Source organism: Bacillus rossius, chromosome 7, assembly GCF_032445375.1.
Source record: "Bacillus rossius redtenbacheri isolate Brsri chromosome 7, Brsri_v3, whole genome shotgun sequence".
Lineage (NCBI taxonomy): Eukaryota > Metazoa > Arthropoda > Insecta > Phasmatodea > Bacillidae > Bacillus > Bacillus rossius.
The window spans coordinates 63381219-63408133 of NC_086335.1; the positions used below are offsets into that span (position 1 = coordinate 63381219).

At 35.6% G+C, this 26915-nt stretch overlaps 1 protein-coding gene across 33 annotated transcripts in view; it reads left to right on the forward strand.

Moving 5' to 3' along the window:
- The window catches only part of LOC134534196 (longitudinals lacking protein-like), a 287153-nt gene that overhangs the window by 125524 nt on the left and 134714 nt on the right, over window positions 1-26915 (forward strand). The window contains exon 5 of one of the 33 annotated variants that reach the window (XM_063372409.1): window positions 2455-5338. The exons of 28 other annotated variants lie outside the window; for them this stretch is intronic. In XM_063372409.1, the coding sequence (XP_063228479.1) occupies window positions 2455-2690 (236 nt within the window). In that variant the 3' untranslated portion in view covers window positions 2691-5338. Of the gene's footprint in view, window positions 1-2454; window positions 5339-7660; window positions 8209-12272; window positions 12641-16657; window positions 18467-21479; window positions 23236-26915 lie in introns of those variants that run through there. 4 more of the 33 variants (XM_063372380.1, XM_063372386.1, XM_063372419.1 and 1 more) reach the window with 4 other exon arrangements.

Here is a 26915-nt window from a genome sequence, read left to right on the forward strand (position 1 = left end):
TACAATTTAATTTTGAACAGTAACAGTTTTTAATAAATACATAATCCAGATAGATACGAGAGTTAACTTTATGGTTCAAAAGCTATCAGAACAAGTTGAAGTATGCAAAATAATCTAAATATTTCAGAGTGTAGAGCTTATGATCGCATTGTCTTGTACAATAGAAAACTGTGCCGAGAAAATATTTGTCATGAATGAGAGATAAGAATAAAGGTGAATCAGTACTCGGATCAAACCATTTTTCTAAAACAAATTTGAATGTACCACACCGAATCACGATACAAAGTGTTAGTTTTACTTGTAAATGTTTATTCTAGTACTGAAGACATTAGTTTTCCAATGTTTGCAAGATAAAATCACTAACATGTTTTTGACCTTCATTGCCCTTTAATTAATATGACTAACTTTAGGCAGTACCAGCGTGTTAATGACAACAATAATTTATAGCCTGAAATTATTTTCGCAAAGGCTAAGTAGTACAGTTTTTTTGGTTTTCCTTATCATGGAACACACTTTAAAGAGCAATATTCAAATACTAAATAAAGTGTATTCAGACCTAATTTTAGAATTTTATATACTTTCTAATGATAAAATGATTTATCATTGTCAGACATAGCAGTGGTGGTAGATCTTGTTGCAGTTACAAACCATGTAATAATTATGTGCAATTGACGTGGCTTAAATATTAACATTAAAGGGTTTTTACTGCAGTTAAGAACATATGCCGTTTTTAACTTAACTTTTTTATTACAGTACATATTTGCTGATAACATAAAGTTATATTTTCTGAAAAGGAAAAAACATAATTCCATAATGGATCAGGGTCAGGGTTGGATTTTAATAAATAAATAAAGTCTGGTGTCCAATGGACAGGTAAAATTTGACCATTAACTCATTTCACGTGTCCATTAAACTAGATAAAGCTTTGTTTTCCCACTAATGAAATAAATTTCATCTATTGGGAAATAAAAAATAACAATCAGGCTAAAATTGTATTATAGGTAATATAGTCTTCTGAAGGACAAATAAATAGGAGTGATAATTGGACATTTTTTTTAATCACAGTAAAGGTCAACTCCCTTCCCCATATTTTTGTGAGCCACGGGAGAGAATATTATGGCTGCGAGCAGAGTCAGGTAAGGAAAATCTTATCAAAAACTTTTCAGGTTAATTAAATGAAGAAATACTTTCCTTTGCCTCAAGTCACGACAGTGTGAGCTGGCCTGGGTGTCAGTGCTTTGAAGATAAGGCTTACTATGTTGTCGCACCGACAATTACAATGGGGAGCTGTATTTTCAGGGTTTACAGACACGTACTATTAAGAGCGCTGAAAATTTTATTCTCTTTTTAACGACTTTGCTTGTTCTCTAACATCGTCAAAATTTGAGTGTTTGTTTTGTCTCCCAAACAACCATGTAATTGATTCTACTGTAATTTCTGTCTGCTGGGTGGGCAGTTTTAATTCTTTACTTTTTTTTTAGACAAAAATGTACCTGTTATGAGCAGGCGGGGCGACATTATATATATTTTTTGATCACTCCTTGGAGTTACACGAGTTAGAAATTTTAGATACATTAGATGTACTTTTGTATGTATGCATTACACCATTTTTCACCATTGGCCTGCAAACTTGTGTGCAGGACATCATGCTACCCAAAAACTGTTGCTCGTATGAGCGACTTGAGAAGACCGTAGGAGTCGTGTGGCCTTCCCTGGCATGGAGGATTGCATCTCACTGTAGCAGAGACCAGACTCTACAGCACTGGAGGTGTGTCTGTTGAGAGACCGTTCAGGAAAGGAATCAGCAGCTCTTCCAGTAGCTCAATGGCCAGGAAAGTCTCGACAACATAAACTCAGCACGCAGCTTAGGTTGTGCATTGGGTTCTGCGCAGCTGAACGCAAAAGGAAACTTCAGCCGTGTGTTTTCTGCGTTCAAGTTGGGGAGGATCACACGAAACTGACTCGGGAATCGTGATTTGAAAAGGAACTACAGTTTTTTGCAGTGGTGGTCTTGAACCAGCCTAATGAAGCACGGTCCTAGTCCTGTGTTCCAATCCATCACTGCAAGAGACGTCAACGTGGAATTGTTTTCACCGGCGAATAACCTGTGTTGTGTAACCTTGCGTGATTTTAAATACAGTATTCTTTCACTGGAGGATGGTAATATTCTCTTTATCCTCTGTTTTAATCCATATGTAAGTTAAATGTAGTTCAAGCATTTTAATGCCAACCTGGTGTTGTGGGTTTGAATCCCATCTGCGTGTGAAATTTTATTAGAGCTGCTTGTGGACTGAATCTAATTATTTTATGCAAGCTAGTAACTTGAATACTGAATAAATTAGCAACGATTTTATAATCTCTTCTTGGCATGTACTTTTTGTAGAGAAAGTTTTTGCTCGTCGTCACCTTGTGAGTGTGACACGGATGATGGATCCACCCTCCTCTGTCGGGCAGGTGAGGACCTGGGGCTGCCCGGCTGCGGAGACGGGTCAGCGCGGAAGCTGGCCTGCCCCAACTGCCAGCAAGTGTACAGCCGGCGCTCCAACCTGTCGCGCCACTTCAAGTTCGAGTGCGGGCGCGAGGGCCGGTTCAAGTGCCCGCACTGCCCTCACCGCTCCGCCCGCCACAACGACCTGCAGAGGCACGTTCGCCGGCGACACCCGCCCTCGTACGCCGTCAACTACTACTGAGCAGTGCGCTTCGCGTGGAGCTCTGGTTTCAACAGCGATGCAAGTTTGGAATTATGATTTTTGCCTTCCAGAGGGTCTGCAAATATAATATTACATTCATCACTTGATCGTACTAAAACTTGAACCGGATAACAATTTATAAAGTATTATTTTGAGTTGTTGTATGCCATTATCAAAGACAAGATTTAATGTTTATATATTTTCCTGCCTTTTTCATTTTTTAAACAGGAGATTTCAGTGTTACTGTTTTTATTTTTTTTTACGAAATCTGTTTAGCAAAAAAAGATAGCATACTACTGAACAAATATGATATTTAAATGTTCCATGATATTATTTTCTCCAAATTAATATATTTTCGGCTGATACAGGGTGCACGTTTTCAGTACAGTGATAGGTAATTATCATGCCTAATGTTTCGGAACAAATAAAAAAAAATCTGTTAAGTATTTCTGCGGTTGAAAAATGTTCTAAGGGTGTAATGTAAAAAATGAGTAACTAATAACATTTGCAAGATTAAAAAAGTAAACATTTTCCAATCTTTTTTTTTTTTATTAAATTGTGGTACAAAAATGATGCTAAATAAATTACTTTCATTGAATTTAATGTTTAAAAGATTAGGTATTTGTCATTAAAGTTAAGTTTTGATTGAAAATGCTATTAGTTTCATGATTTTAATTCCATTTCAGTGTTTTGTGTTGTATTAACTTGATTTCGATGTTACATGGTGCACCGACATGCTTTTGTTTTTTTTCTGTTTTATCTCAATCCACCATATGGTCTTGTCCCTAGTCATTATCTTTACTTACAGGTCTCTGATGTCTGCAGTTTTGCTTTTGGACACTCACTGTCCTTTATGTTATAGTATTAGTTACAGTTTTCTACCCTGTTTTTTTTTTCATTACTATTTGGAGTATGTTTGTATATTAATATTGTACAGGATGTATATAAAGTTCATGATGAAACTTAAATTAGACTTTGTATTCTTAAAGAAACATCAAACTGGAGAAAAATGTGCCCAAGAAAATATTTTAATAATATACTGAATCTAAAACTGTAGTTTAATAACTGAAAGCTTGGTGAGCTATAAAAAAATACTCTTGAACAAGAGAAAAGTGTTAACTTTTTATTTAAATTTGTTTCTAAAATGCTTGGAGTTTCATAAATGCTATTTACAAAAAATATTTGAATAGTGGTTCCTGTTGTCTTTATTCAAGAATAGATTCATAAGTCGTCAGGCTTTCAGATAGTCGCAGAGTAACAAAGAGTATGCGATTGCGAGTACGTGCACGTACAACAAATAGCACAACATGAACTGACCATGTGACAGCACCTCTGCGACTATATTGCACGGCTGAAGTCTCTGAAGAAGGGATTGAAACTCTGACTAGTTCCGCCCTGCCGTGACTTATTCCACAAACACCAATATTTTCATTCCTAGCTAGTGTGGTACATACATTAAGATGAGTTTTCCAGTATTATACAAACCTGCACTATTGACCCTTGTGCAATTAATTCAGAGGTAAATGTAATTTTTTATTGTATAACTTCTGTTCTCCTTTTTTTATACCTTTTACTGAACAATTTATTTGTACTTAACTGGTTACTGGTATCTAGAAATTTATTACATTTCGTGAGTCTAAATAAAAACAGCCTCTTCTAAATATATATTGATCTTGCTAAATATTTTAATTGTAGACTTCAAAATGGTTTTACTGTAGTTTTGTTGGTTGAAATAGATTTCCACCTATGGTTTATTTAGTGGGAATATTTTCATCTTTTTAGTCAAACATAGGGGATGTAGTGAGTTAATGTAAATTATGAACACTATTCAATCTTGCTTAAACTTTTTTTTTAACAAAATATTCCTTTTTTTTTTCCTAAATACAGTAAAAGAAATAATTGAACTGAAAAATTTTTTTAAATATGTATACGTTTTACAGAACTAAAAGAATTATTGCAAAACTTAAGGGGATACGATGTAAGTTTTTTCTGCTATACATTTGATATTACTACTGTTAAAGTAATTATATAGCAAGTATTGACACATGCAAGGCAAAGGTTAATATAATAATGAGCCTTATCATAAGACATGTTTCAAAAAGATGTGTACAAATTTGCACAAGTTATTTCTGACATAACAATTTTAAGATTGAGATGAAACTCCAGAGTTCATCTCAAATAGTAAAGTCTGAAGAAGAATCCTTTAAATGTTGGTGGAAGTGGGTGGGCGGTAAAATAATATTATGCGGGGTGTGAAATGTATGAGAGACAAAGCAACAAAAGTTATGTAAGTATTAATCAAACCAAGATCCTGGGCAAAATACAGTGCTATTAAATGTTCCCACTGGGTGTCTCATTGCAATCTTCCTGTTTTTGGGTTAAAAATAATTGGTTTGGGTAGTACAAAAGTTCCTGAAACATGTGTATTTAGTGGATTGGTGTTTAGTGTAAGTAGTCCATTTGCTACTTGTAAAATTGCTTCAAATGAATCAAAATTATCAACATTGTCTGTAAAAATGTGGCTTGTGCAATTGTATTCTGTGTAATTTTTTTAACAACCAATGTTAGCAAAAACACCATGTAACATTTATTTTCTATAGTATGTGCATTTGTATAATTAGTAAATACAATATTTATGCAAAAATGTATGTCTCCTTTTAGTTTTTTATGATATAAATTTTCCAAATAATTTATTTAATATATAAAGTTTTACCTAATAAGTCACCATAGTAATATCAGAAACATTATAATCTAGCATATTCTGTAATCACAAATAGATCACGGCAGTCCTGATTCATAAGTTTGGTCGCGTGATGCTTCACGTACAGGTTACTGGCAGGTGTGCTGTACGCTTGACAATTTACTCGACGATGCCTGCCTGCTGGGTTTTTTTTTACTCACGGGCATCTGGGTGCCATGGAAGATCCTATGTGGCTTCTTCTCTGGAGATGGTGCAGACAGGCCAGAGGTAGCTGCTCAGCTTCCCCTTCCCGGAAAGTATACACGCAACTTCCGGTGTATCAATTTATTGGATAGCATACAAGTGAGGGAGACAGCCTCATCTTACAACCTGGTCTACAACTGGTACGTTTCTACTACTCTACGGCCTGGAGGTAGGCAGATCCTGGGTCTGACTACCGTCTGCTACTACGTGGTTCCTCTCTCTATATTCGACACTTCCACGGGCGTGGGTAGGACACTTGGGTGACGTCTCGAGGCAGGCGGCACTCGGTAGTTTTTCGGGATGTGTAACAAAGTACTCGCAGTCAGTGTGCCTTTGTCACATACACAGGACTAGGAGAAATATCTGGGCTTTCGCACAGACGACCAGCGAATGACAAAAATATACATAAAAGCTACTGTGTGCACTCAAGAGTATTGAAACACACACACATACACGCATCTATCACAACAAATGTTTTCCATGGTAAACGACACAGAATCACACAATGCTTTATAAACTATCTCATCACACTCACAATTGACTTATTTTATTCAATACTAGATATTCAACGCAAATATAATCACTGGTTGTTAGACTTTGAATCTCTGTGTCAATTTTTTTCCATATATTCAATCTTTTTATGCTAAGATCTGAAAGAAGTTCATTATGCATTTGACTTGATCTATTATAATGTCAGGTAATAACTTCCTATTCTTTTCCTTGGTGAGACCCGTCTGTTTAGCATAGCCCACGGCAACTAGCAAACTAACGGCGCTGATAACAGCTTAGTATAGAACTTTGTCAATAGATGTAGTTGCATTGATTTTGATACACACTTTTGTTTGGTACATCAGTCACAGCTTGTCTCCTTACTATTATCTATTGCAAGCACCCCTCATTTTTATCTTAAAACCTTAAAAGAATTAGAATGAAATCAACTGCATTAGATAATTTATGCATGAATAGTTCACTAACAATTTTTTTCACTGAAAATGATGGGAACTGTTATATGAGTTTTCTCAATGAAAGCTACTTCCTGGACTCTTAAGTATTATTGATCACAGGAACTGTACTTTTTTTATTTTAAAACATACAAGTTAGTTCATAGGTGTTAAAAATTAAAAATCACAAATTTTTAGGACTATTTTTATGGGGTTAGGAATTTGTATGGGGTTATAAATCTTAACGGGGCTAGGAGAAATTAATTATGATTTTATACATTTTAGTCTTGTTTTAAAAATGTTTTTTAAAAATATTATTTTAATCTAATAATAGAATTTTTATTTAATATTATTATTTAGTGAAACATATACTAAAAATAAAAAGATTTAAGATGAAGGATACATACAAACAGTTAACCCAAATCTTTGTATCAATGATTTTATACTTTCAGTAAATGCGAAAACTGTAATAGATATTTTCCATTTTTAAATTTATGAAAACCATTAAATAAGATCTTGTTTGGAAGGAAAATCCTTACACAAAAAATTTAATAGGGTTATTTTATAGATTTATTTTAAATAATGTGCAGAGACATGAAATAATAGAAGCAAAATTATTTAGGATACTACTACGTTAGGTTTCTGTTGTTGTGAATATGCCGAAATGATTCAAGTGGCGTTTTTTTTAAATAATGTAGTCTATACAAAGGAGTTATGAAAAATACTCTATGGTATTGCTGGCTTATGTTGACTATTCACAGTTGTTTAAGCAATTATTATTTTTTAAATTTTTTACTTTTTAATTATAGTGTTTTATTAAAAAAAAGTTATATTGCAGATTTTTTATGACCATCTATTATCAAACAACTAAAATTAATAATGCAAATATCAGTGTGATAAATGCCTCAGGACATTTCTTACGTGAACGTCTTTATTAAATTACAAATCATAACTCATACTGATTTGTGTAAACATATTTTTAATGAGATGTTCACATCTAAGAACAGCGAATATCATGTTTTTAGTTATTGAAATTATGCTCTGAAGTTGGGTTCGCGCTAACGCTGTGACGGATGTGTTTGCAGATTTCGGGAACCTGGTGATGATGAGGGATTCATCCCACCCGCACCAGTGCCCTAACTGCGGCAAAGCGTACACCATACGGTCAAACCTGCGGCGGCACATGAAGGTGGAGTGCGGGCAGGAGCCCAGGTTCTCGTGCCCGTACTGCCCGCTCAGGACATCTTACAAGGCCACGCTGCAGAAGCACATAGCTCGGAGACATGCCCTCCAGTAGCCACTCTCTCTACCGATGTGACCTCACACTTGCTACGTACAGCTGCTCAGTTAATGATTAGTCGTTCAACACGATTTACCCCAAGGTCATTAGAGGTGGATGAGTGCCGAAACCACAGAGGGTATATGGACATAGAGCGAGTTTGTGCTACAGCGCACCACACTGTTTATACAAATCACAGTTTTGTTTGTGTACTGTTGGTTGTCAATTCAGTCCCCAAATCTGAAAAATTAAGGATATTTCCCTGGTTCATATAACTCGTTTAATTGACATTCAGTTATTTACATGTATTTTAATTATGAAATGCAAAAATAAAATGAAATTATGAATAAAAAATTTTAAAGCAGTGTTAATGTACAGGTTTTGTTATGTTGCTGATGTTGTCTGTTATGTTTACATGGAGAAAAAGTGTATTTTTTTTTACCAGTCTTTTTCTTTTTCTGTGTACATCCTTAATGCTTATTGGTGAAGCGAGCATGCCACGTGTGTGAAGGCAGTGACTGTTTGTAGGATGTTGGCAACGAAAGGTGCGGTACTCCGCAGCCTTGCTCTGCTTCTACAATGAGATGAAGGATCAACAGAATACACTTGTGAAGGAAATGAGAGTGCTCAAGAAAACCCGCTGGCTCATGGAAAATTGGTTTTTATGGGAAGTGAGTGGTCTAACTACCCAACAACCCTGGCCCGACCTTTGCTGAAATACAAGTTACAAACACTAAAGGCACTAACGTGTTGAAATAGTTAAACTTATCTATGATGTGTCTCAGTTTAGTACATCATGTTGGGTAACCAAGTAGTATTCAGATAGTTGTATTTTTGAATAAATTATAAAATAGTTACATCTGAAAAATAAAACTTTAATTATATGTATTGTTTGTTAAAAGACCTATTCCACTGAATTTTAACACTTTAAATTTTTTTTATATTTTTATAGAGATTCTATAGTTTACTTAATGAGGGAGTTATGAATTTATTTTGTCTTAAATACTATCTAAATCTTTTTGTCTGAAACTATTGTTGATTAGACGAGCCATGGTTCAAGGGGTTGAAAAAACAAGGGATGGAAAACAAATTCATACCATGTACATTATCAAATCAGTTCTTATTTATTTTAAACCTTCTGAATATTTTGGAAACTTGTCTAAATTAAATTTTTATACCACCAACATTTACTAAACGGGGTGGAAATAAGGTTTGAAGGATAGAAAAAACATAACTCCTTTAATAGGTATAGTATCACATCCATTATATTCTACTGTAAAAATCCCAAACATTATCCAAAACTTTTGGCTGAAACTGTTATTGATGAGACCAACTATTACTTTCAAGGAGTTGAAAAAACCAAGGGTTAAAATTTAAAAAATTTAAAATTTTGTTTCTATGCACACTATAAAATTTATTTAAAATTATTTTAAACTTTCAAACATCATCTTAAACCTTAAATCATGTATGTGCAAGGGATAAAATATTTTGTTTAAAGGTCAAATTGATAACTACCTTAGTAGGCATAGTATGCAGTTTTTCTTAGTTATTTAATGCTTAATGCATTAAATTTTTTAAAGGTGATACATTTTTACTGCATGTTATATGAGATAATATTAAATTGATTATTTTGTAATAATGTAATAATGGAGAGCATAAAGGGTGTAATGTAAATTTAGTTCTTAAAATGTTCCAGAAGTGTTTAGAAGTTTTCAGACAAATCCAGAAGAAATAGCTACCTAGAAATACACCTACGCCTGTAAGCTGTGATGAAAGGGATTTTTTTTTTTTTTTTTTTTAACTTTTAGTTTTTAAATCATTATAAATGCCACACCAATTATATTACCATGGCATAAAATATTTGGGTGTTTAGTATTATTTTTTGTTATTTTTCGAAATAGATTGAAGTACCTATTGATAAATATTAGTACTGTCCAATTTTTAGTGCAAATGCTAAACTTTTGTATGTAAAGCCATGCTTATCTGCAAAATACTCGTCCAGATGATTTAATAGTTATGTACTGAATTCACATGGGTGCTTTTCACTATTGTGTGTTTACTGAGTGCTGTGTTATTATGAACCAATTACTGTGGTGTTCTCAAGCAGGTAAAATGGGGTATTGTTTGTTTTTTTAATAAATAGTGTAAAGAGTGTTGACTGATGGGCTGTGCTTGTGTGGTATTGGATTTTGGCAATAATATTCTAGTTGTAAACTAGACTGATTGGTGGTTTTGCAGTTTATGTTGCATAAGCAAATGGAAGCAAACTGATACACTGGCGGCCACATTAAAACCCATCTCCTCTTGAATCTGTGCACTGAACCTGCTTGTAGTAGGTTTGATGCTAAACAGTGAGATTTTGACGTGACAACGTCTAATAAATCGATGAACGCTGGCTGCTTGCACAAAAAAGTGTCCCGTTATGCACATTGTCCCATTACGCTGTGTCCCGTTACACTCATTGTACACTTGCACCGCATCTATCTCTCTTCCACTCGATTGGAACAACCATCTATTTGACTTTTTCGAGGCACATTAAACTTGAAACACTCCCGTTTGTTTCCTACTTTACCTATCATCGTCCTATTTTTAACAGAATAACACAGATTGGAAGAAGTTAAATAGCAAACATGTATAAAATTTATAGTTAATCTGTTCGTTAAAGTAATAAACATATTTGATTTAATGAGTGCAAATAAAAGTAAATTTATCATTTAAATTGTAGATTTCATTTCACTCCTCCTTTGTATCCATACAAAATAGTGATAATTCAATAAAAATGATTCAATTTTATTCATAAAAGTATGCAATCATTTCATCAATGTTTTGTTATGACGTCACGTTAAACTATGGTCCGTAAACCGACTTTACAGACAACCAATTTTTATTTTTTATTTTTTTTCTGATACTATGCTATTACCTATGCATGTTCATGTAACAGTATGTTTTAAAGGGTATTAAGCCTCACCATCTTGCAATTTCATATATTTTGATAACACTTGCAATAAAACTTCCGTGATAAATTTTTTGGTTTGACATGGTATAGTGTATAGCTTTGGCTACTTTTGGAAGTCAACGCTATCTTGTAAACTGGTGTGATTATCATGATAGTTGTAGTTGCCTACATGAAATAATAAGTTATTCATTGCGGAGTTTACAGACTAGAGTCTATTAGTAAATATGTAGTTGCAACAAGATACAGAAGGTCTGGAAGATATGATTTATGCCTTAACATGCCGAAAATTTGGGTAAATAGTTAAAAATATATAATTAGGGCAAAAAGATAGAAAAATCAAAGATTGCAGAGCCTAATTGCCTGTAAGATATGTATGCTTGTCAGATGAAAGTTAAATGTTAGATGTCTTTAAAGTTGATTATTGGTTTTCCTTAAATATGCTTTTATATTGTAGAAAGACATTGCAAATAAAATCTTTCAATTGTTAAAAAAAATTATTGGTTTCGCAACATGTTTTTTGCTGTGATTTCTATGCCAATGAGGCAGGTGCTTGTATGAAGTGAGTGTAATAACTCATCAGCACTACTGATAACACTTTGTTGTTGCCTCTTTATCTCACAGGTTTTTTTATTTTCATTATGTATTTGACAGAAAGATTTAGTAAAATAAAAACTTGAAAGTAAATCTAGACAAATGCTTTGTTTATTTTTCCTGCCTCCTTTATTCCCTTTGTTCCACTGGAAAAAAAAACCTTTATAAACTGATACTAGTGTGAACTTAGAAGTTAACTGCTCTCTTTCTTTACACAAAATATTTCATTATTTAATGAGTTCACACACAGATTGTGAATGAAGTCCAGTCACAAAACATTATGAATGAGTATAAGAACAAACAATTGGTTTCAATTTACTGTGACTCAAAAGAGCATTGCAGATGAAACATTAACTGTCAGTATTATGTCTACATGCATAAAGCCACATAATTGGTCATTCAACTATAACTGTCTATAGTAGTTGTCACCCTTTTTGTGCCCTGAAAATGTTGCCAGAAACAAATTTATGCGAAAGAAGGTTTATCTGAATTTAATTTCTTTTTCCATGAAAATTGATTATGATTTAAGTGTAGGTAATTGGCTTATCAATGCTTTAGGGTTAGGCTGAAAGTTTCAGCAGTAACTTTGCACCACTGCTTAATATCAGGAGACTCTTAAAGATGCCGTAATGACATAGGGTTACGCAGTACATTACTGCTTCACAAATATGTATTACTGCACAAATAGGATGGCAAATGCTATTTATTTTTTTCTGTAAAGGCGTGCTTGCTTTGACAATTTGGTTGCTACGGAAGAAGAAGCATCATTAAAGTACTTGCTGTTGCTAGTGAAAGCACTTGTGCGCGAAGGTCAGTGATGTGATACCGCACTGCGGAATACGTGGTAACGTGTCGTCGGTTTTGGTTGCAGGTGCGGTGCCAGTGGCTCTGGTCCGCCCGTACAGTTGCCCGAGCTGCAGCCGGGCGTACTCCCACAAGTCCAACCTTCGACGCCACTTGAAGGTGGAGTGCGGGCAGCAGCCTCGGTTCACTTGCCCGTACTGCCCGTATGCATCCGCGTACAAGAGCAACCTGCAGAAGCACGTGATGAGACGGCATTCCTTCCAGTAGCGCTGCCACCCTCCTCGTTGCTTGTTGTGAACACCCTGAGCGTACTTCTGACCTGTGTCTACATCAACCACTTGCATTTGCTTGCTATATGACATCTGGTTAAAACTTATTTAGCTTCAGAATCGTACATATGAAAGTAAAAAAAAAATAAAATCTTTACAAATTTCACTGTGTTTTTTTTTTTTTTTTTTCAACCTCAATCAATCTCCTAAATCCTTGATTGCAGATCCTACCACAGTTCAAATTAAAAAAATTACCAAATGTATTTTGAATAAAATAACCAACCATATCAGACGAAAATTTACTGTAAACAGTCAGAGTATGCTTAAAATACTTTACTTAATGGTAAATATTTTATTGTAAAATGATAAGACAAAGTGAACTAAAATTTGTGAATTTGTTTGGATCAGGTAACAGTGAATGTAATCATATCAAATTGTACTTATAACCTTTAAAGATTAATCTGCTAATTTATCTGCTGCCACCTTTGTCTGGCCCTCAAACTGTGTCCTTACCTTCACTTTATCATCATAATTTTTTTTTTCCTTCCACTCTGTTGCTTCTAGATCTCCATGTAGTGACTTGTTAAGTAAAAAAAAACCAGGTTAATCAGGAAGAAAACATTAATATATAATGTGCATTTAGCTTCCAACTCAGTCTCGCTGTACACCTAGTTCATCATTGGCTGATTATAGCTTCAACTTTTCTATGCTGTGTGTCATTCACATGAACTCATAGCAAATTCTGTAAAATGCCTGACCTGCGCTTGGTGAGCTCTGGCCAATTGCCGCATGTGCCATCCTATGTGGTTTGTAGTTCTCCAGGAGTGAACTGCAATGAGCTAGTGCGGTCTCCAGTCAGTGCAGTGTGGTGGGTGATAAGCCATTAAATAAGTACAGATCAAAAATAAAAACAATATAAGAGATCTAAAAAATTATTTTAGAGTAGTTTAAATTGTATAACTTTGTTCCGAGTTAGCTGGTTAATAAAGCTGCGCATTTTCCCACTGATGTTAATGACCAATATTGGGTTAGTAATGTTTACCTTTTCAGTCGTTTCCATGCAGTTCTCCTGTTTTGGTATTTATAACATTGTAGATTCTTTTGAGACCATCACTCAGGAGAGTCGGAAATGTGTTGCTTGTGTTTAATGGTCGCGCGCTCAGTGCGTGAATTGCTTGAGTTTTGCGACTCCTGACAGAGAACGACGAAGTTGTGTTCGCCTGCGGGGTCAAATGCTGGTTTGACACGCAGGTGGAGGCCACAAAATGGTGTAAACAGCAGACAAATGTGTTATAATATTGAACTGTAAAGTATATTTTTAAATAGCATTATATTAATGATTTTAGTTTGTCACTGTGCGAATGAAGAAGCAAGTGTTGTGTGTGTAAGAAGTTAAACCAACTCTTGCATGTTAATAGAATTTCTTGATATTTTCGTGCACCCACCCTTTATCAGTGATAATTAAAGCAATGTATTTTTCTTGGACTGACTCCATTTGCTGGTGCTACAAGAATTGCACTTGTGATACGCAGTTCGGCGACACTACATTTTTCTAGTTTTTAGGTCGCTCTCAGTCAGGAGTGTACGCAGAATTTCATTTCAAGGAGGGGGGATAATTAACTTTTTCTACTGCTTGCTTTCAAATTCTTTATATTTTTTGATGGGGATGAAAGATTTTTTTTTTAGGATTTTGGAGGAGGAGGGTGAATCCTCCCCCTCTCACCCCTCTCCCCCCACCATCCTTGTGCACACCCTTGTACTTAATGCATTCTGCTGCAAAATGCTATCACTTCTTAACCTATAGTAAAAATAGGCCTAATTCGAGATGGTACAATTCATTTACTTTCTGTTTACATTTTCTTTGTGTGATTTTTACCTTGATCCTGTTATCAATGCTTTAAAAGGTAACAAAACACTTGAAATCTTCTTTTGAATTAGTTCCTATGATTGGCAGCAAAACATGCAAAGTTTCATAAATTGTCTCTCAATTAGATTTGAGATATTTTAATTGGTGGATACTGAATATGTACACCGAAATGCAGATTAAAGGCACTGGGCTAATGAAGGGATTTCTAAAAACATGCCATTTTCAGCCCAAAATAATTACAGCTGATTTTATTTGTGCTAATGTATTCTGGTCTTATTTTGTGTCTGTATATTTTCATAAACAGCTGAGTAGATAAAATCAGAATTATTTTGGGTAGGTATAGTTTAGAAGTGAATGTATCATTGTCAAAATAATGTTGGCCCATTTTATAGCCAACCATTATCACTGTCAACATATTTTTTTATCCAACACAATACCAATGCAATATCTTTTTTATAACAGTTTGGTAGAAATAGTTTTATACCTCTTGATGGTGGTCAGGGGCGCAACAACTACATTTCCAAAGGGGGGGGCAATATACCTTTTTATAAAGAATCATCGATCCCCCGCCACCACTTCAAGGTTTCAGAGGGGGGGGGGGGGCAAAATACCCTTGCCCCCCCCCCCCTGTTGTTGCACCCCTGATGGCGGTGAAGGGGTGAAGTAAAGGGGTTCTTAACAACTCCTTAAATTTTAATTGCACCAGAGGGTATATGAACCATAGTTAACATGAATACTAAACCTTAAACCAACCATTTACCAAAATCATAACACGTATTAGCTGATTGAAACCACAATAGTTTAAACCAAGTGGTTTTTATAACAATAATAAATAAATAAGGTATTTTTAAATATAAATTCTTAACCTTTTTTTAATGAAAATTTTTATTTCACTCTAATAATAACAAAAGTTTGCTCATTAATGATTATTGTGATTTACAGAAACAAATTTATATATTAATCCAAGATCTTATTATTTGAATTATCTGAATAAGTTGTAAATTATACCCAGCAAAATAGACCTCTAAAATTAAAAATATTAAATAGTTAATTACTATTCTGAGAGAAATCCCAGACTGTACTGTAAACACTCATTCTGTGGGAAACACCCATTCAGTGGAGAATCATCTTCCTGTGGGGAAATACCTTTTCTGTGGTGTAAGTCCCAATCAGATGTCCACATTTGTCAGTTCTTTGATATAACTTTTTTTGTTTAACTTGTCAGAAGCGGGATGTTGTATTGCTGTCATTTGAACATGCTGAAAACCAAAATAAATTACATAATGAAAAAAATGATTTAAACCTAAAAAAAAACTTTGATAAAACAAAATAAAAAGAGGGGTGGTTTGGTTTAAAAAAACCTGTTTTTTCCCCCAACCCTGGTATAATGGCCCAATACTGACATATATTGTCTGTCACCACTCACCACCTCCGGCTAGCTCAAATTTGGTGATGAGTGAAACATACAGGTTGCAGGTCACGAAGAAAGAAAAATTTTTTTAAACAATGTTCGATGTATTACCTGTTTTATTTATTCATGTAAAATTTACACTATATTCCGGACAGAGCGCACAAAAAAAAGTTAAACCGGTTCCTCAAAAATACATATGACACTGAGCCATCGCCCGCCACGGCCTGCTCGGCCCGCCGCTCGAACAACAACCGCTCGGCCTGGTGCTCGGACAATGACTGATCTTACAGCTTTCCTCTCCCTTGTGCGGGCAGTGTTCTGGGCTCGCTGACGTAATTTTCAGCCAGCAAAAGCTTCCACGAAATGCTTACTTCCGTTCCCACGATGCAGCAATTTTGTATCTTTCTCGCACTCCCGTGATCGTGACTCACACAAAACCTCGGTCGTGGAAAAAAATGAAGGAAAATCACGTCAGCATGCCTTCCCACACAAAGAAGCCAGCAAAAAAAAAATACTTCATATGTAAATTTGTGAATTTTAAAAAATAAAAACAATAAACCCGGAGAATTATTTATACAATAACTTTGAAAAAGGGAGAAAACTTTCAATCTTACCTGAAATATGACGAAAAAATTCATAAATTATTATTGCTGAATTGCACGAGGAAGGCTGTAATCTGGGTTGTTACAAGTCAGTACCTAGGGGTTGGAAGATATTTATCACTGTGTGTGTGTGTGTGTGTGTGTGTGTGTGTGTGTGTCTGTGTCTGTAGCTTCCAAGAACAGGAGCATGCATGTGTTTGTGCTCCGTGTGGGGCACAGGGAACGACTCACCACCCGCACTTGACGCGACCCCGGGCACGGGTGGAGGTGGCGTGTTTCGCAGCGGGTCGGTGGCTGTTGCAGTGGGCTGGAGCCAGCGGGCCACGCGGAGAATCATCGCCGGCCTGATCGCGGGCGGCCAGCCGCCCGTGTTCTCGTGCCCGGACTGCTTCCGGCCGTACCGCTACAAGAAGAACCTGCAGCGCCACCGGAAGTTCGAGTGCGGCAAGGAGCCGCAGTTCCGCTGCCCGCACTGCTCCTACCGCGGCACCCAGAAGACCAGCCTGCGGCGCCACGTGGAGAAGACGCACCTGCCCCGCCTGGCTCCCACCGCCCCTTTCGTCTAGAGCCGGCGGTCGCGACTCCATCCCGAAACCATCAACAACCATCGAATTGTGCGCAGACACACATCTATCATCAAATAAATAACTGTTCTGCTACAAAGTGCTTATATTTTGTCAACCGTTTTCAAATCACAACACGAATCGCTTATCAATAAACAATCGGTATCTTAAAAGAAGCATATATATGTATGTAATATACACACACATACATTTAGATACAAATAAGGTTTTTACTCCACCATGGATCGATAGACCGTGGAGGTGTTCATGTAAGGAAATGTGGGCCACCAGCTGAAAAAGTTTGGTAACATTTCAACCGGTCATTCACTTTCAGGGCACTATCGCAGCGCTATCTAATTCCCGTTCCAGCCGTGCAGATGTCGCTGGCTGCATTCATGCACTTATCGGTTTATTTGAATTATGATAATTACACAAACTGAAGGCATCTATTCGCAAACTAGCATACAAAATTAGTATACCTCATATACACCGCTGTTAGCATCATGTTGCAATTTGTTAACCAAAGCATATTTTTTAAGTTAAAATTTCCTGAAAATGTGGGTTATTTAGGCTCTGTTCCAAAATGGAAAAAAAAAAAAAAAAAAAAAAAAAAAAACAAGTCTGAAGCATGGGTGCTACATTGCTTTAAAGTAACATGGTAACTGGCAATTTAACCAGGCCTGATGCATTAGCATACTTCGTAATACTTTTAGTAGCACTGATGCTGGTTAGTATATTTTTAGATAATATCTTAAGTTATGGTATGTTATGATAGGAATATTTGATGTGAGACGAAGTTACCCTTACAGTCTACTTAAAAAATAGTATAAAAGTACTATAAAAAGTATATTTGTTATATTATTAATGTTTAAAAAAAATTTAACAATTACCTTTAAACTCCAATGCTTATTATTTATTATTTTCCAGAATAAGATAAAACAAAAGATTTTATAAAAGTGGGACAAAGTAACCTGTGTATATGGTAGGTTTGTTTTAAATAAAAGAATAGTTTTCAAAGCTATTACTACATACGTATTTCTTTCATTTGAAATTGGAGCTCTACTTGAATTTATTTAATAACACACTATTATAATATAGCAATCATTTTGACACATTGGTTATGTATCTTAAGTTTAAAAAATATTTGTGATTAATTAATTAATTAGTGTTGTTAAGGGTCTCTGTAGTGTCTTTGTTGTTTGTTTATTTATTAATGTTATATAGGTTAAAACATTTTTCCCAAAAAAAAAATAAAGGCCAGTTGATGTATCGTTAATGGTTTTTAAGTTGTTTAGAACTATACTGCAATCAACTTTATTAATTTATATTTATAATTTTTGAAGAATTTCTGAAATGTATTGAGGATTAAATTTTAGTTTGCATACCATGCAAAGGAAATTTAAAGCAATTAAATCAAAATGCATTCATGTTTTTGTCAGGTTGTGTTCGCATGCAAGATATACAAAGAAATGAAAAATAGTTAATATAACAAAACATTTAAAAAAATATGCTTATGTATTTTTATTATTGAAATAAAAGTTATAACTACTATTACATATTTTTTAAGTGTAGTAGCCAGCAAACAGTTTCTGCAATTTGGTTTTCTTTCTTAAGGTTTAGTTCTACTTTATTGTCCGAGAAAACTGTGTTAGAACACGGAGTCAATGATATTTACCAGTTGGTTCTCTTTAATGTGACAAATGCTGCGCTTTATCTTCCTTTTGGTTTTCATTCTATGTTTTAGTTTTTTTATTGAATTAAAGGTTGCAGTCAAAAGGTCATACATATTGTACTACTGTCTGGCTCGTGATTCGTGAAAATAAACTTTTAGCATGCATAGTAACTTTTCAGTTACTTTAATTTTGCCAAATAAGTAGAATATCTAACACAAGTACATATGTCTGAACATTATTTTGAAACTGAATCATCTTATGTCTGAGATTTTCTTTAAGATAGGTTATCTTGTACCTTTAGGTCATCATAGATCTTAGGCCATATTAATAGTCAGTCTAGTGCTTGAACGGGTTGCCTATACATTTATCATGATAGTGCTCTTGCATTTTGAGTTTCATTTCAAATTTTATCAACAGATATTTACTAAAGATTATATAATAGTAGTAAAAAGTCACTCAAATGTTCATGTTTATGAACGCTTGTGTCAGGCTCAAAAATAATACTGTATTTAGTAAATATCTGTTGAGAAAATTTGTCACCCAAAAATGAAAAAAGCTTTAGGAATAGATTTACAGGAAAATCACTTAATTGTAATTAAATGAAAATTAAATAACAAACTCAACATGTGATACCAAGATAATTCCTTGACTGTTGATTTGGTTGTAATTGATTTATGTTGCATATCATTTCTTATTTTTTTTAGATTGACATGTACTCAATTTTTTTTAGTGTTGGTATTTCACTTGAGGTAATCTTGTAATGAAAGAGGTCTTGTAATCAAAATTTTTTGTACCTGCATACTCACATTCGTTTTTTACTTGCATTGTTTGTTGGAGGTTGTCTTGTGTTTGATGTGATTGTGTTCATCAATCTCGCATATTCTAGGTTGTTCATTTTCAAGGTTAACAAAAATTTGAGACTATATTATAATTGAGATTTTCCTTTACTCAATATTGCCATACACATATTTATGGTTTTCTTATTTAAGATTGTTAATGTGTTAATGATTATCTTATGCTCAGTATTACTTTACTAAATTTCTTTAATATTTCAGGTCATCTTATATTCCATATTTTATTTTATTTTGAATTGTCTTTTTCAGATAATTTTAATCATTTTATTCAAGTCGAGATTATTTGTTATCCAAGATGTCGAACAATTTAATATTTTCTCATGTTAAACTTTAGCTTGTACTCAAGGTGGATTTGGTTTTAAGGGTGTCTTGTACTCAATGAAAACTATTTAAGGTCATACTAGACTTTGTTACCTTATTACTTTACTCTTAGTCATCTGATATTCTATGCAGTTTTATACTCAATTCAGATTTACTTTGAAATTTTCTTACTAGAATTTGACACTATTAAAGATTTTTTTTAAATTTGATCTAATATTTTTATTCTTTGATTTATATTTTTCATGAAAGATTTGGTGGGAGACTATAATCAACTCGCTCCAGGACTACTGTGTAAGCTTAAATGCTCACCTTAAATTAAAGTTAATTTTTTGGAACTGCAATGGTGTTATAGGTAGGTAGCTTGTTAAAATCAAAAAAAGTTTGTTAATTTTTATAGCTTTATTATTTAAAATGTTTGTCTGTTACGATATTTAAAAAGAAAAAGAAAACTTTTGGCTCTTTTTTTTGTATTTATTATGAATCTAATGTAAGTTTTGGTACTGATTATGCTTTCCACTTTTTAAATGATTGACTATTTTTTGTGTGTTTTGTAAACCTACAGAACAATCACTGCTGCACATTGCTTATAAATGCATACTTTTTTTAGTGTTAATTGTTATAAGTTATTATTATAAAAGAATATTTCAAAAGAATACGATATTTGTAATTTTTACCCATGAATTCCTATAATGTCCCACACATGCACATAATTTCTAATAGTAGTTAATTTCTTTAATGGTTTGTGACTATACTAACTATGCAAGTTTAAGAACAAATTTTGTGAGAAATTTATTTATTAACTATCGTGTTAAATGTTGTTCACTCGTTTAGCAAAGTAAAAAAAGTAATATATAGCAAATAATTATTTGCATGATTTCATAAATGTTTTCGTAATTATTTCATAATTTATATGTTACTATGGTAGAGTTGGACGTGTCACAAAAACCTGGTGGGAGACATAAGGTATGTTTGATCATGGGGCTGCTGAGGTACAGCCATTTTACTGTAAGATTATAAAGCAGACTCTGTTTCTTATTCATCTGCTTGCCTTTTTGCTATTTTCTTTGTAGATTATGAATCATTGTTTATTTAGATATCTACTGTGCTTGAAGTACAGAACCACAATCCCGACACAACAAACCAATTGCGTACATTAACTACTGAATACAGGTGTAACAGCAGAGCAATCAGCCTAATGGACAAGAGAAAAACCTAATTTGTGTTACATAAGTTAAAATATGTACATTAAATAGTACAGTTGATTGCTCACATTACTTTTAATAACACAAAACCAGGACAATCTTATTTTACAGTTACACTTGTTTGGAGTAACTTACTCTTTGAATACTTTGTTCTTCCACAATTTAGAAGAGTGCAGTCTTTAATGTGAATTTTAAATCTACTCTCTTCTTAAATAAGAGGACGTTTAAAACTGCATGTAATTTCCAGGTGCAAAATCTGAATATTTGTTATCTGAGAATGTTTGGATCATCATAGATGTGGGTAATTTGAATGTGTTTGCGATATTTATATGCATTTTACGTACTACCTTTTTTTTTTTGTGTGTCTGTAGAATTGATTTACTGATTGTGTATTTTTTTCCCGGAGTGAGTTTAAGACATTGGAAAGTTGCGTAACTAGCGAGTGAAGGGTTTGTGTGGTGTGAAGGCGACAGGGGTGGGGCGGCACCTGACTGCAGCTCTCGTGTTGGCAGGCGCGCCGGGGGACGCGCCCTTGGGCGGACACTTCCTGACGGGCTTCCAGGAGGTGGTGGCGGTCGGGCGTGGCGAGGACGTGTACCGCTGCCCGCGCTGCACGCGCCTCTACCGCTACAAGAGCTCCATGCTGCGCCACTTCAACCTGGAGTGCGGCAAGGAGCCCCAGTTCAACTGCCCCTACTGCCCCGTCAAGCTCACCCAGAAGAGCTACGTCCGCGTACACGTCAAGAGGAAGCACGCTCACCTGGAGGCAGTGCCTGGCCCGCGCGACCGCGCCGCGCTGTGCTAGGCTGGCGTGCCGTGCAGTTGTGTGATGGCCGTCTCTCTCTCTCTCTCTCTCTCTCTCTCTCTCTCTCTCTCTCTCTCTCTCCCTCCCTCCCTCCCTCCCTCCTCTGTAGCTGGCTGGCCTTGTGGGTCCGTTCCACTATCTTGCGAGTTCCGATCCTGAAATGACTATCCATTCTCATTTATTAATCAAACTGACCTATAAAAACGTTAAGCACGACGTTGAATGGCCCAAGCCGGGCATCATTTGGGGTACACGTGCGTAGCATTCATGGATGTGTAAACGTTTTTTAGAGTTGCAGTGATCTGCAGTGTCTGTATCAGCCATTCAGAGTGTATTTGCTGGTGCCATCGCCGTTGCAGTGATGTTGTCAGGTGTGTGTGTGAAGTGTCGGTCTCTCGGTTTAGTTGGGGAATGTCCTTTAAACGTGGAGTCGGCCTCGAAAATGCTTCGGACAGCTTTTATTCTCGGCGTTTAACCAAGTTTGGTGGGGTCCGTGATGTGGGTTTGCACGGACCTTGATGGTCCTATTGTGAGATGGACTGATAAAGGGGCAGATGGATGTCAAAGTTACCCAGTGTGGGAACCATTCGGCCCGTAAGGGCATTCACACACTACAAGGGAGGTTTGCTGACCCCGTGTTTGCAGTGTCGCACAACACCACCATCTCTTGATTGTGCCATCCAGGTTCATTTGCAGACATCTCTGCATCCCTCGTTTTACCTCGATGATGACACCTAGGCTGCCGTTATCACCAGAACGCAAACTGCTTAATCTAAAGTAATGCCATTGTGTTGCCCAGAGCTCAGCTATGAACCTCGGTTCTGTATTTCTTCAGATTTTCAGATGATGGCATGGAATAGATGGTGTAAATTTTGCCTACGTTGTGGATAGACACATCAGCACTGCGGTGCGTGGAGCCGTAGAGATTGGTTTCAGATCACTTGTGGTTGTGATTTAGGCCTCTGAGGGTGCAGCGTCCTCACGTCCCTCATAAGGCTGCACCCCTGGCACAGTCTTTCTACAAGCCAGCACCTGCCCATGCGTTTTAAATGCCTCGACTGCCTTCGTGATTTCAGCTTTACATCCACGTTTACCAAACTCTGGTAAAACACATTTAGGATCAGCTCAGACGTTAACTCGGGCACAGTTAATCTGCAAGACTTTGAGGGCCAGTTACGACAGCAGAGGGCCAACTCTCCCCAGCACCGTACAGTGGCTGTATGATTCTCTTCCAAGCTGAGTCTGCACGTGTGTCCAGGCTCGTAACTGCTTCATCCTGCTGTAGGGCCTGCACCACCGACTACAGCTTCCGTTTATCACACGTCATAATCATTGCAGTACACTTACATGACGTTTCAACGTTTCAAAATTTATTTTTGTTCCTGACTTACATTGTAGTGATTTAACCTTTTTTACTGCTTTGTGTTTATTAAATATACAGGGTGTATCAAAATTCATGTTACAACGTTTGAGGGTAGAAAGCTCTTATTTGCAACCATTTTTGCCAATAAACATGTTGCCGGAAACGCGTAGTTAAGCCCCTATAGCCCCAGAAAGAGTCAGCGTAGGCAACCCGTTGGGCTTGGTACGAGACATATGATGCTGTGATGAATTACGTGTTTACGACGCCGGGCAGCGCTCAAGAGGACTGTAAAATGTCGAATGCTGACCCTCGCCCCTTTTTACTTCCGTTGGTGGCGCCCTCACCAATTTTCTTCCGTTCGTGCCGTGCCATAGCACTGCGCAGCGTGACATTGCAGTGTCGCAGTGTGTTTTGATATCACTGGTGGTCTGTCGTTGACTGTTCTGTCATACAAGTAAACTCGTGGTGTCATTTCTTTCGCTGTGGTTCTGAAAAGGGCGACGTTTTAGTGGAGCTCAATGGAGTACACGTTTAGTGAGTACATGGACATGCTGCTTGTTTACGGGGAAGCTAGACAAAATGGACGAGCCGCCCGTCATCTGTACGAAGAACGATATCCGGGTCGTAGGATTCCAACTCACACCATGTTTGCAAGACTTACTCAGCGAATGCTAAATTCTGGTACATGTGCCGTCACAAGACCAAATGCTGGTGCTCCACGCAGGGTTCGTACTCCCAGTTTTGAAGAAGATGTACTTCAGAGATTTGAGGAGAGTCCGGATACAAGCACAAGGGCGGAATGTTCCGAGTTTCAGAGTGAAATTAAAATCTGTGCCACGATTAAAAAGGTTATTTCTCTACTCAAACGCCCGCACATCCACAACATAACACTCTACAACGGGTTGCCTACGCTGACTCTTTCTGGGGCTACAGGGGCTTAACTACGCATTTCCGGCAACATGTTTATTGGCAAAAATGGTTGCAAATAATAAGAGCTTTCTACCCTCAAGCGTTGTAACATGAATTTTGATACACCCTGTATAGATAAATAGACACATACATTTATAATTCAAGAGTACAAAATATTATAAACACTGTACTCCTGCTCAAATACTTTATTCTAATATAAAAGTGATGCTTTCAAGGTTGTCTCAAAATTGGAGGCTTTTTATTCCTGGAGGTCTTGTATGAAGTATTTCTCATATTTGAGGTGTTTTGCACTTGAGTTAATCTTATAATTAATTTTGTGTTATATTTAAGATTGTCTTTTATTCGGGGTGGGGGTCTTATATTTGAGTTCTTCTTGAATTCAAGGTTGAATTAAATTTGATATGCACCTTAAATTTTTTTTTTTTTTTCGATTCATGAAGATATGAATTGGTAGTTTAAAATTTTAGTGTTTTGATTCTGATACTTATTTGAAGTATTTGTGGTATCAAAGAATTTACTTATGAATTTACTGCTTGTAAGCATCATATTTTACATATTTTGCTTAAAATACTGTACTTGTGTACATGTGCCTATGAACCTTCCTTTATACCTTTCAGTATTATTGTTTTTTGATTAAATAAGTTTCAGGATGGTTAGGAATATTGATGTAGCTATACTAAAAATGAACTCTTTATTTTTTTAATCTGTTTTGTGTACATGGAGGATGTTGTGACATGAAGTGAGTCACTCGAATTTTTTGAGCATCCTTTTTAGAATGTCCGTCCATTTTGGCCGAGGTGTATTTTTTATACATTTAATTTATCAACAGTAAGTGTGATTTACTTTGCAAGTTAACTTATTTCTTGTGAAGTTGTGAGAATTGAAAAGAATTTGTATGTAAATAATGCATCACATTCTCAAATTCAGCGTAGTTTAATGCTTGTAGCACAAATAATCCTATAGGTTAGTTTAAAAACTTATATTTTAGTTTTTGTAAAATGTCTTTAATGTGTGAGACATCATCCTTAAGAAATGTGGGTACATTTTAATCTTAATTCATATTGGCAGTTTTGTATGCAAATGTAATAGTAACATGTATATTTTTAATCAAAACCATTACACCTTAAAATAGCATCAATGTAACCATTACAAACACCCTGGTAAAAAAAAAAAACTTGTGGTTTGGACAAAAGAAGCAGATGTTTTTAGTAAGAACAACATGCATTTAGCTTCCGTATTATTTTTAGTGATTAAGGGGACTGAACTCTTGATCCATGTCTTACAAGGTGAGGGTCCGAATCGGGGCTCACCGATTTGACTTAAACTGTGTGAGCAGAAGCAGGTGGGTGCCCCTTTCAACGTCCTGAAATATCTCGCCTGAGTGGGCCCTAGGAAGCGAGAAAAAACTCTTTAAATATTTTAAAGTAGAGTTTCTGGGCTATTTTATTACAGATTGTCAAGTCAGCGGCGTAGCACGGTGGTCAAGCACATTGTCTGGCAGTGGCGGTCTGCCGGCTCGGGGTCCATTTCCACTGCTTTTTTTTTAAATTTTCTATAATTTTATTTCTCACAATATTAATCGATTAATTGCAGTGTTAAATTACATAATTTGGTATGGTTTTGAATAAAATAAATATTCATGGAAATTCTGGCAAGCTGCTTTTTAAATATAATCAGAATAAACATTACTTTTTTTTCCAATTTCCAATAAAATAATATATTTTTATGACATATCACTGCAGACATGTGGTGAGACGCTGTTTACAACTGTAGAGACTGTTACAAACTTTAGGACAAAAAGGTACCTATAGTAATTGCTGACTATAGGGAATTTGAAAAAGCTGCCAAAGCCATGTTTTCGGAATGCACGAAAGAGAATTAAATAAAAGAATGAAATAGGTATATAACGAGAACAAAACATTGCTAAACACTTGCTAAACGTTGCTATTGAAGGACAAAAGGACAGAGCACGCTCTACATTAAATACAATTCCAAAATGTAGCATTTCAAATAATTACATTTTAAATATATTAACTTACTAAATTACAGTAAACTTTACTAAAATTAATAGATTCATTTTAAATACATTCATTAAACAGTTGAAATAAATTTTAATTTTGTAATTAATAGTTTAATATTAGAAAGAAATAAAAAAATTTAATTAAAAAAAGTGATAATTGTTATCAAACCTGAGCGAGCAGATTGCCAGACAATACGCATGACCACTGCGCCACACCGCTGAACAATATCTCTTTAACTCTGCTCTAAAGTTTAAAGAGCTTTTTCTCGCTTCCAAGGGCCCACTCAGGCGAGATATTTCAGGACGTTGGAAGGGGCACCTACCTGCTTCTGCTCACACAGTTTAAGTCAAATCGGTGAGCTCCAACTTGGACCCTCCCCTTGTTACCAGCAATTTGCAGTACGGTAGCATATTCAGTTTTATTTCAAAATTAAAAATAATATTTTATTAAAATTTAAATATATTGACATTGAGACTGGAATCTTCCTCTTATCACGTATCTAGACTCTGGCTCGGATAGCTAATATCAGCTAACAGGAAGGAAAAAAAAAAACAGTATGGTGCCTCTATTTGAGTATCATTATGTGTGAAGCTAACTCTTTGATAGTAAATGAAAAAAACACAAATATCTACTATGCTCAACAAATTGCACATCACAAGACCTCATCCTTGCTTATGGTACTCACTTTAAAAAAAAGTAGAAATACATCTGTTTTTGTTTCTTTGTTTAACATAATAAATAAACTGGTAAAAAAAAAAGTACATTCTTTGGATGTTTCTTGCAATGGGGAAGATTAATATAAGAAGTTTTTTGTGGACATTCACCATTG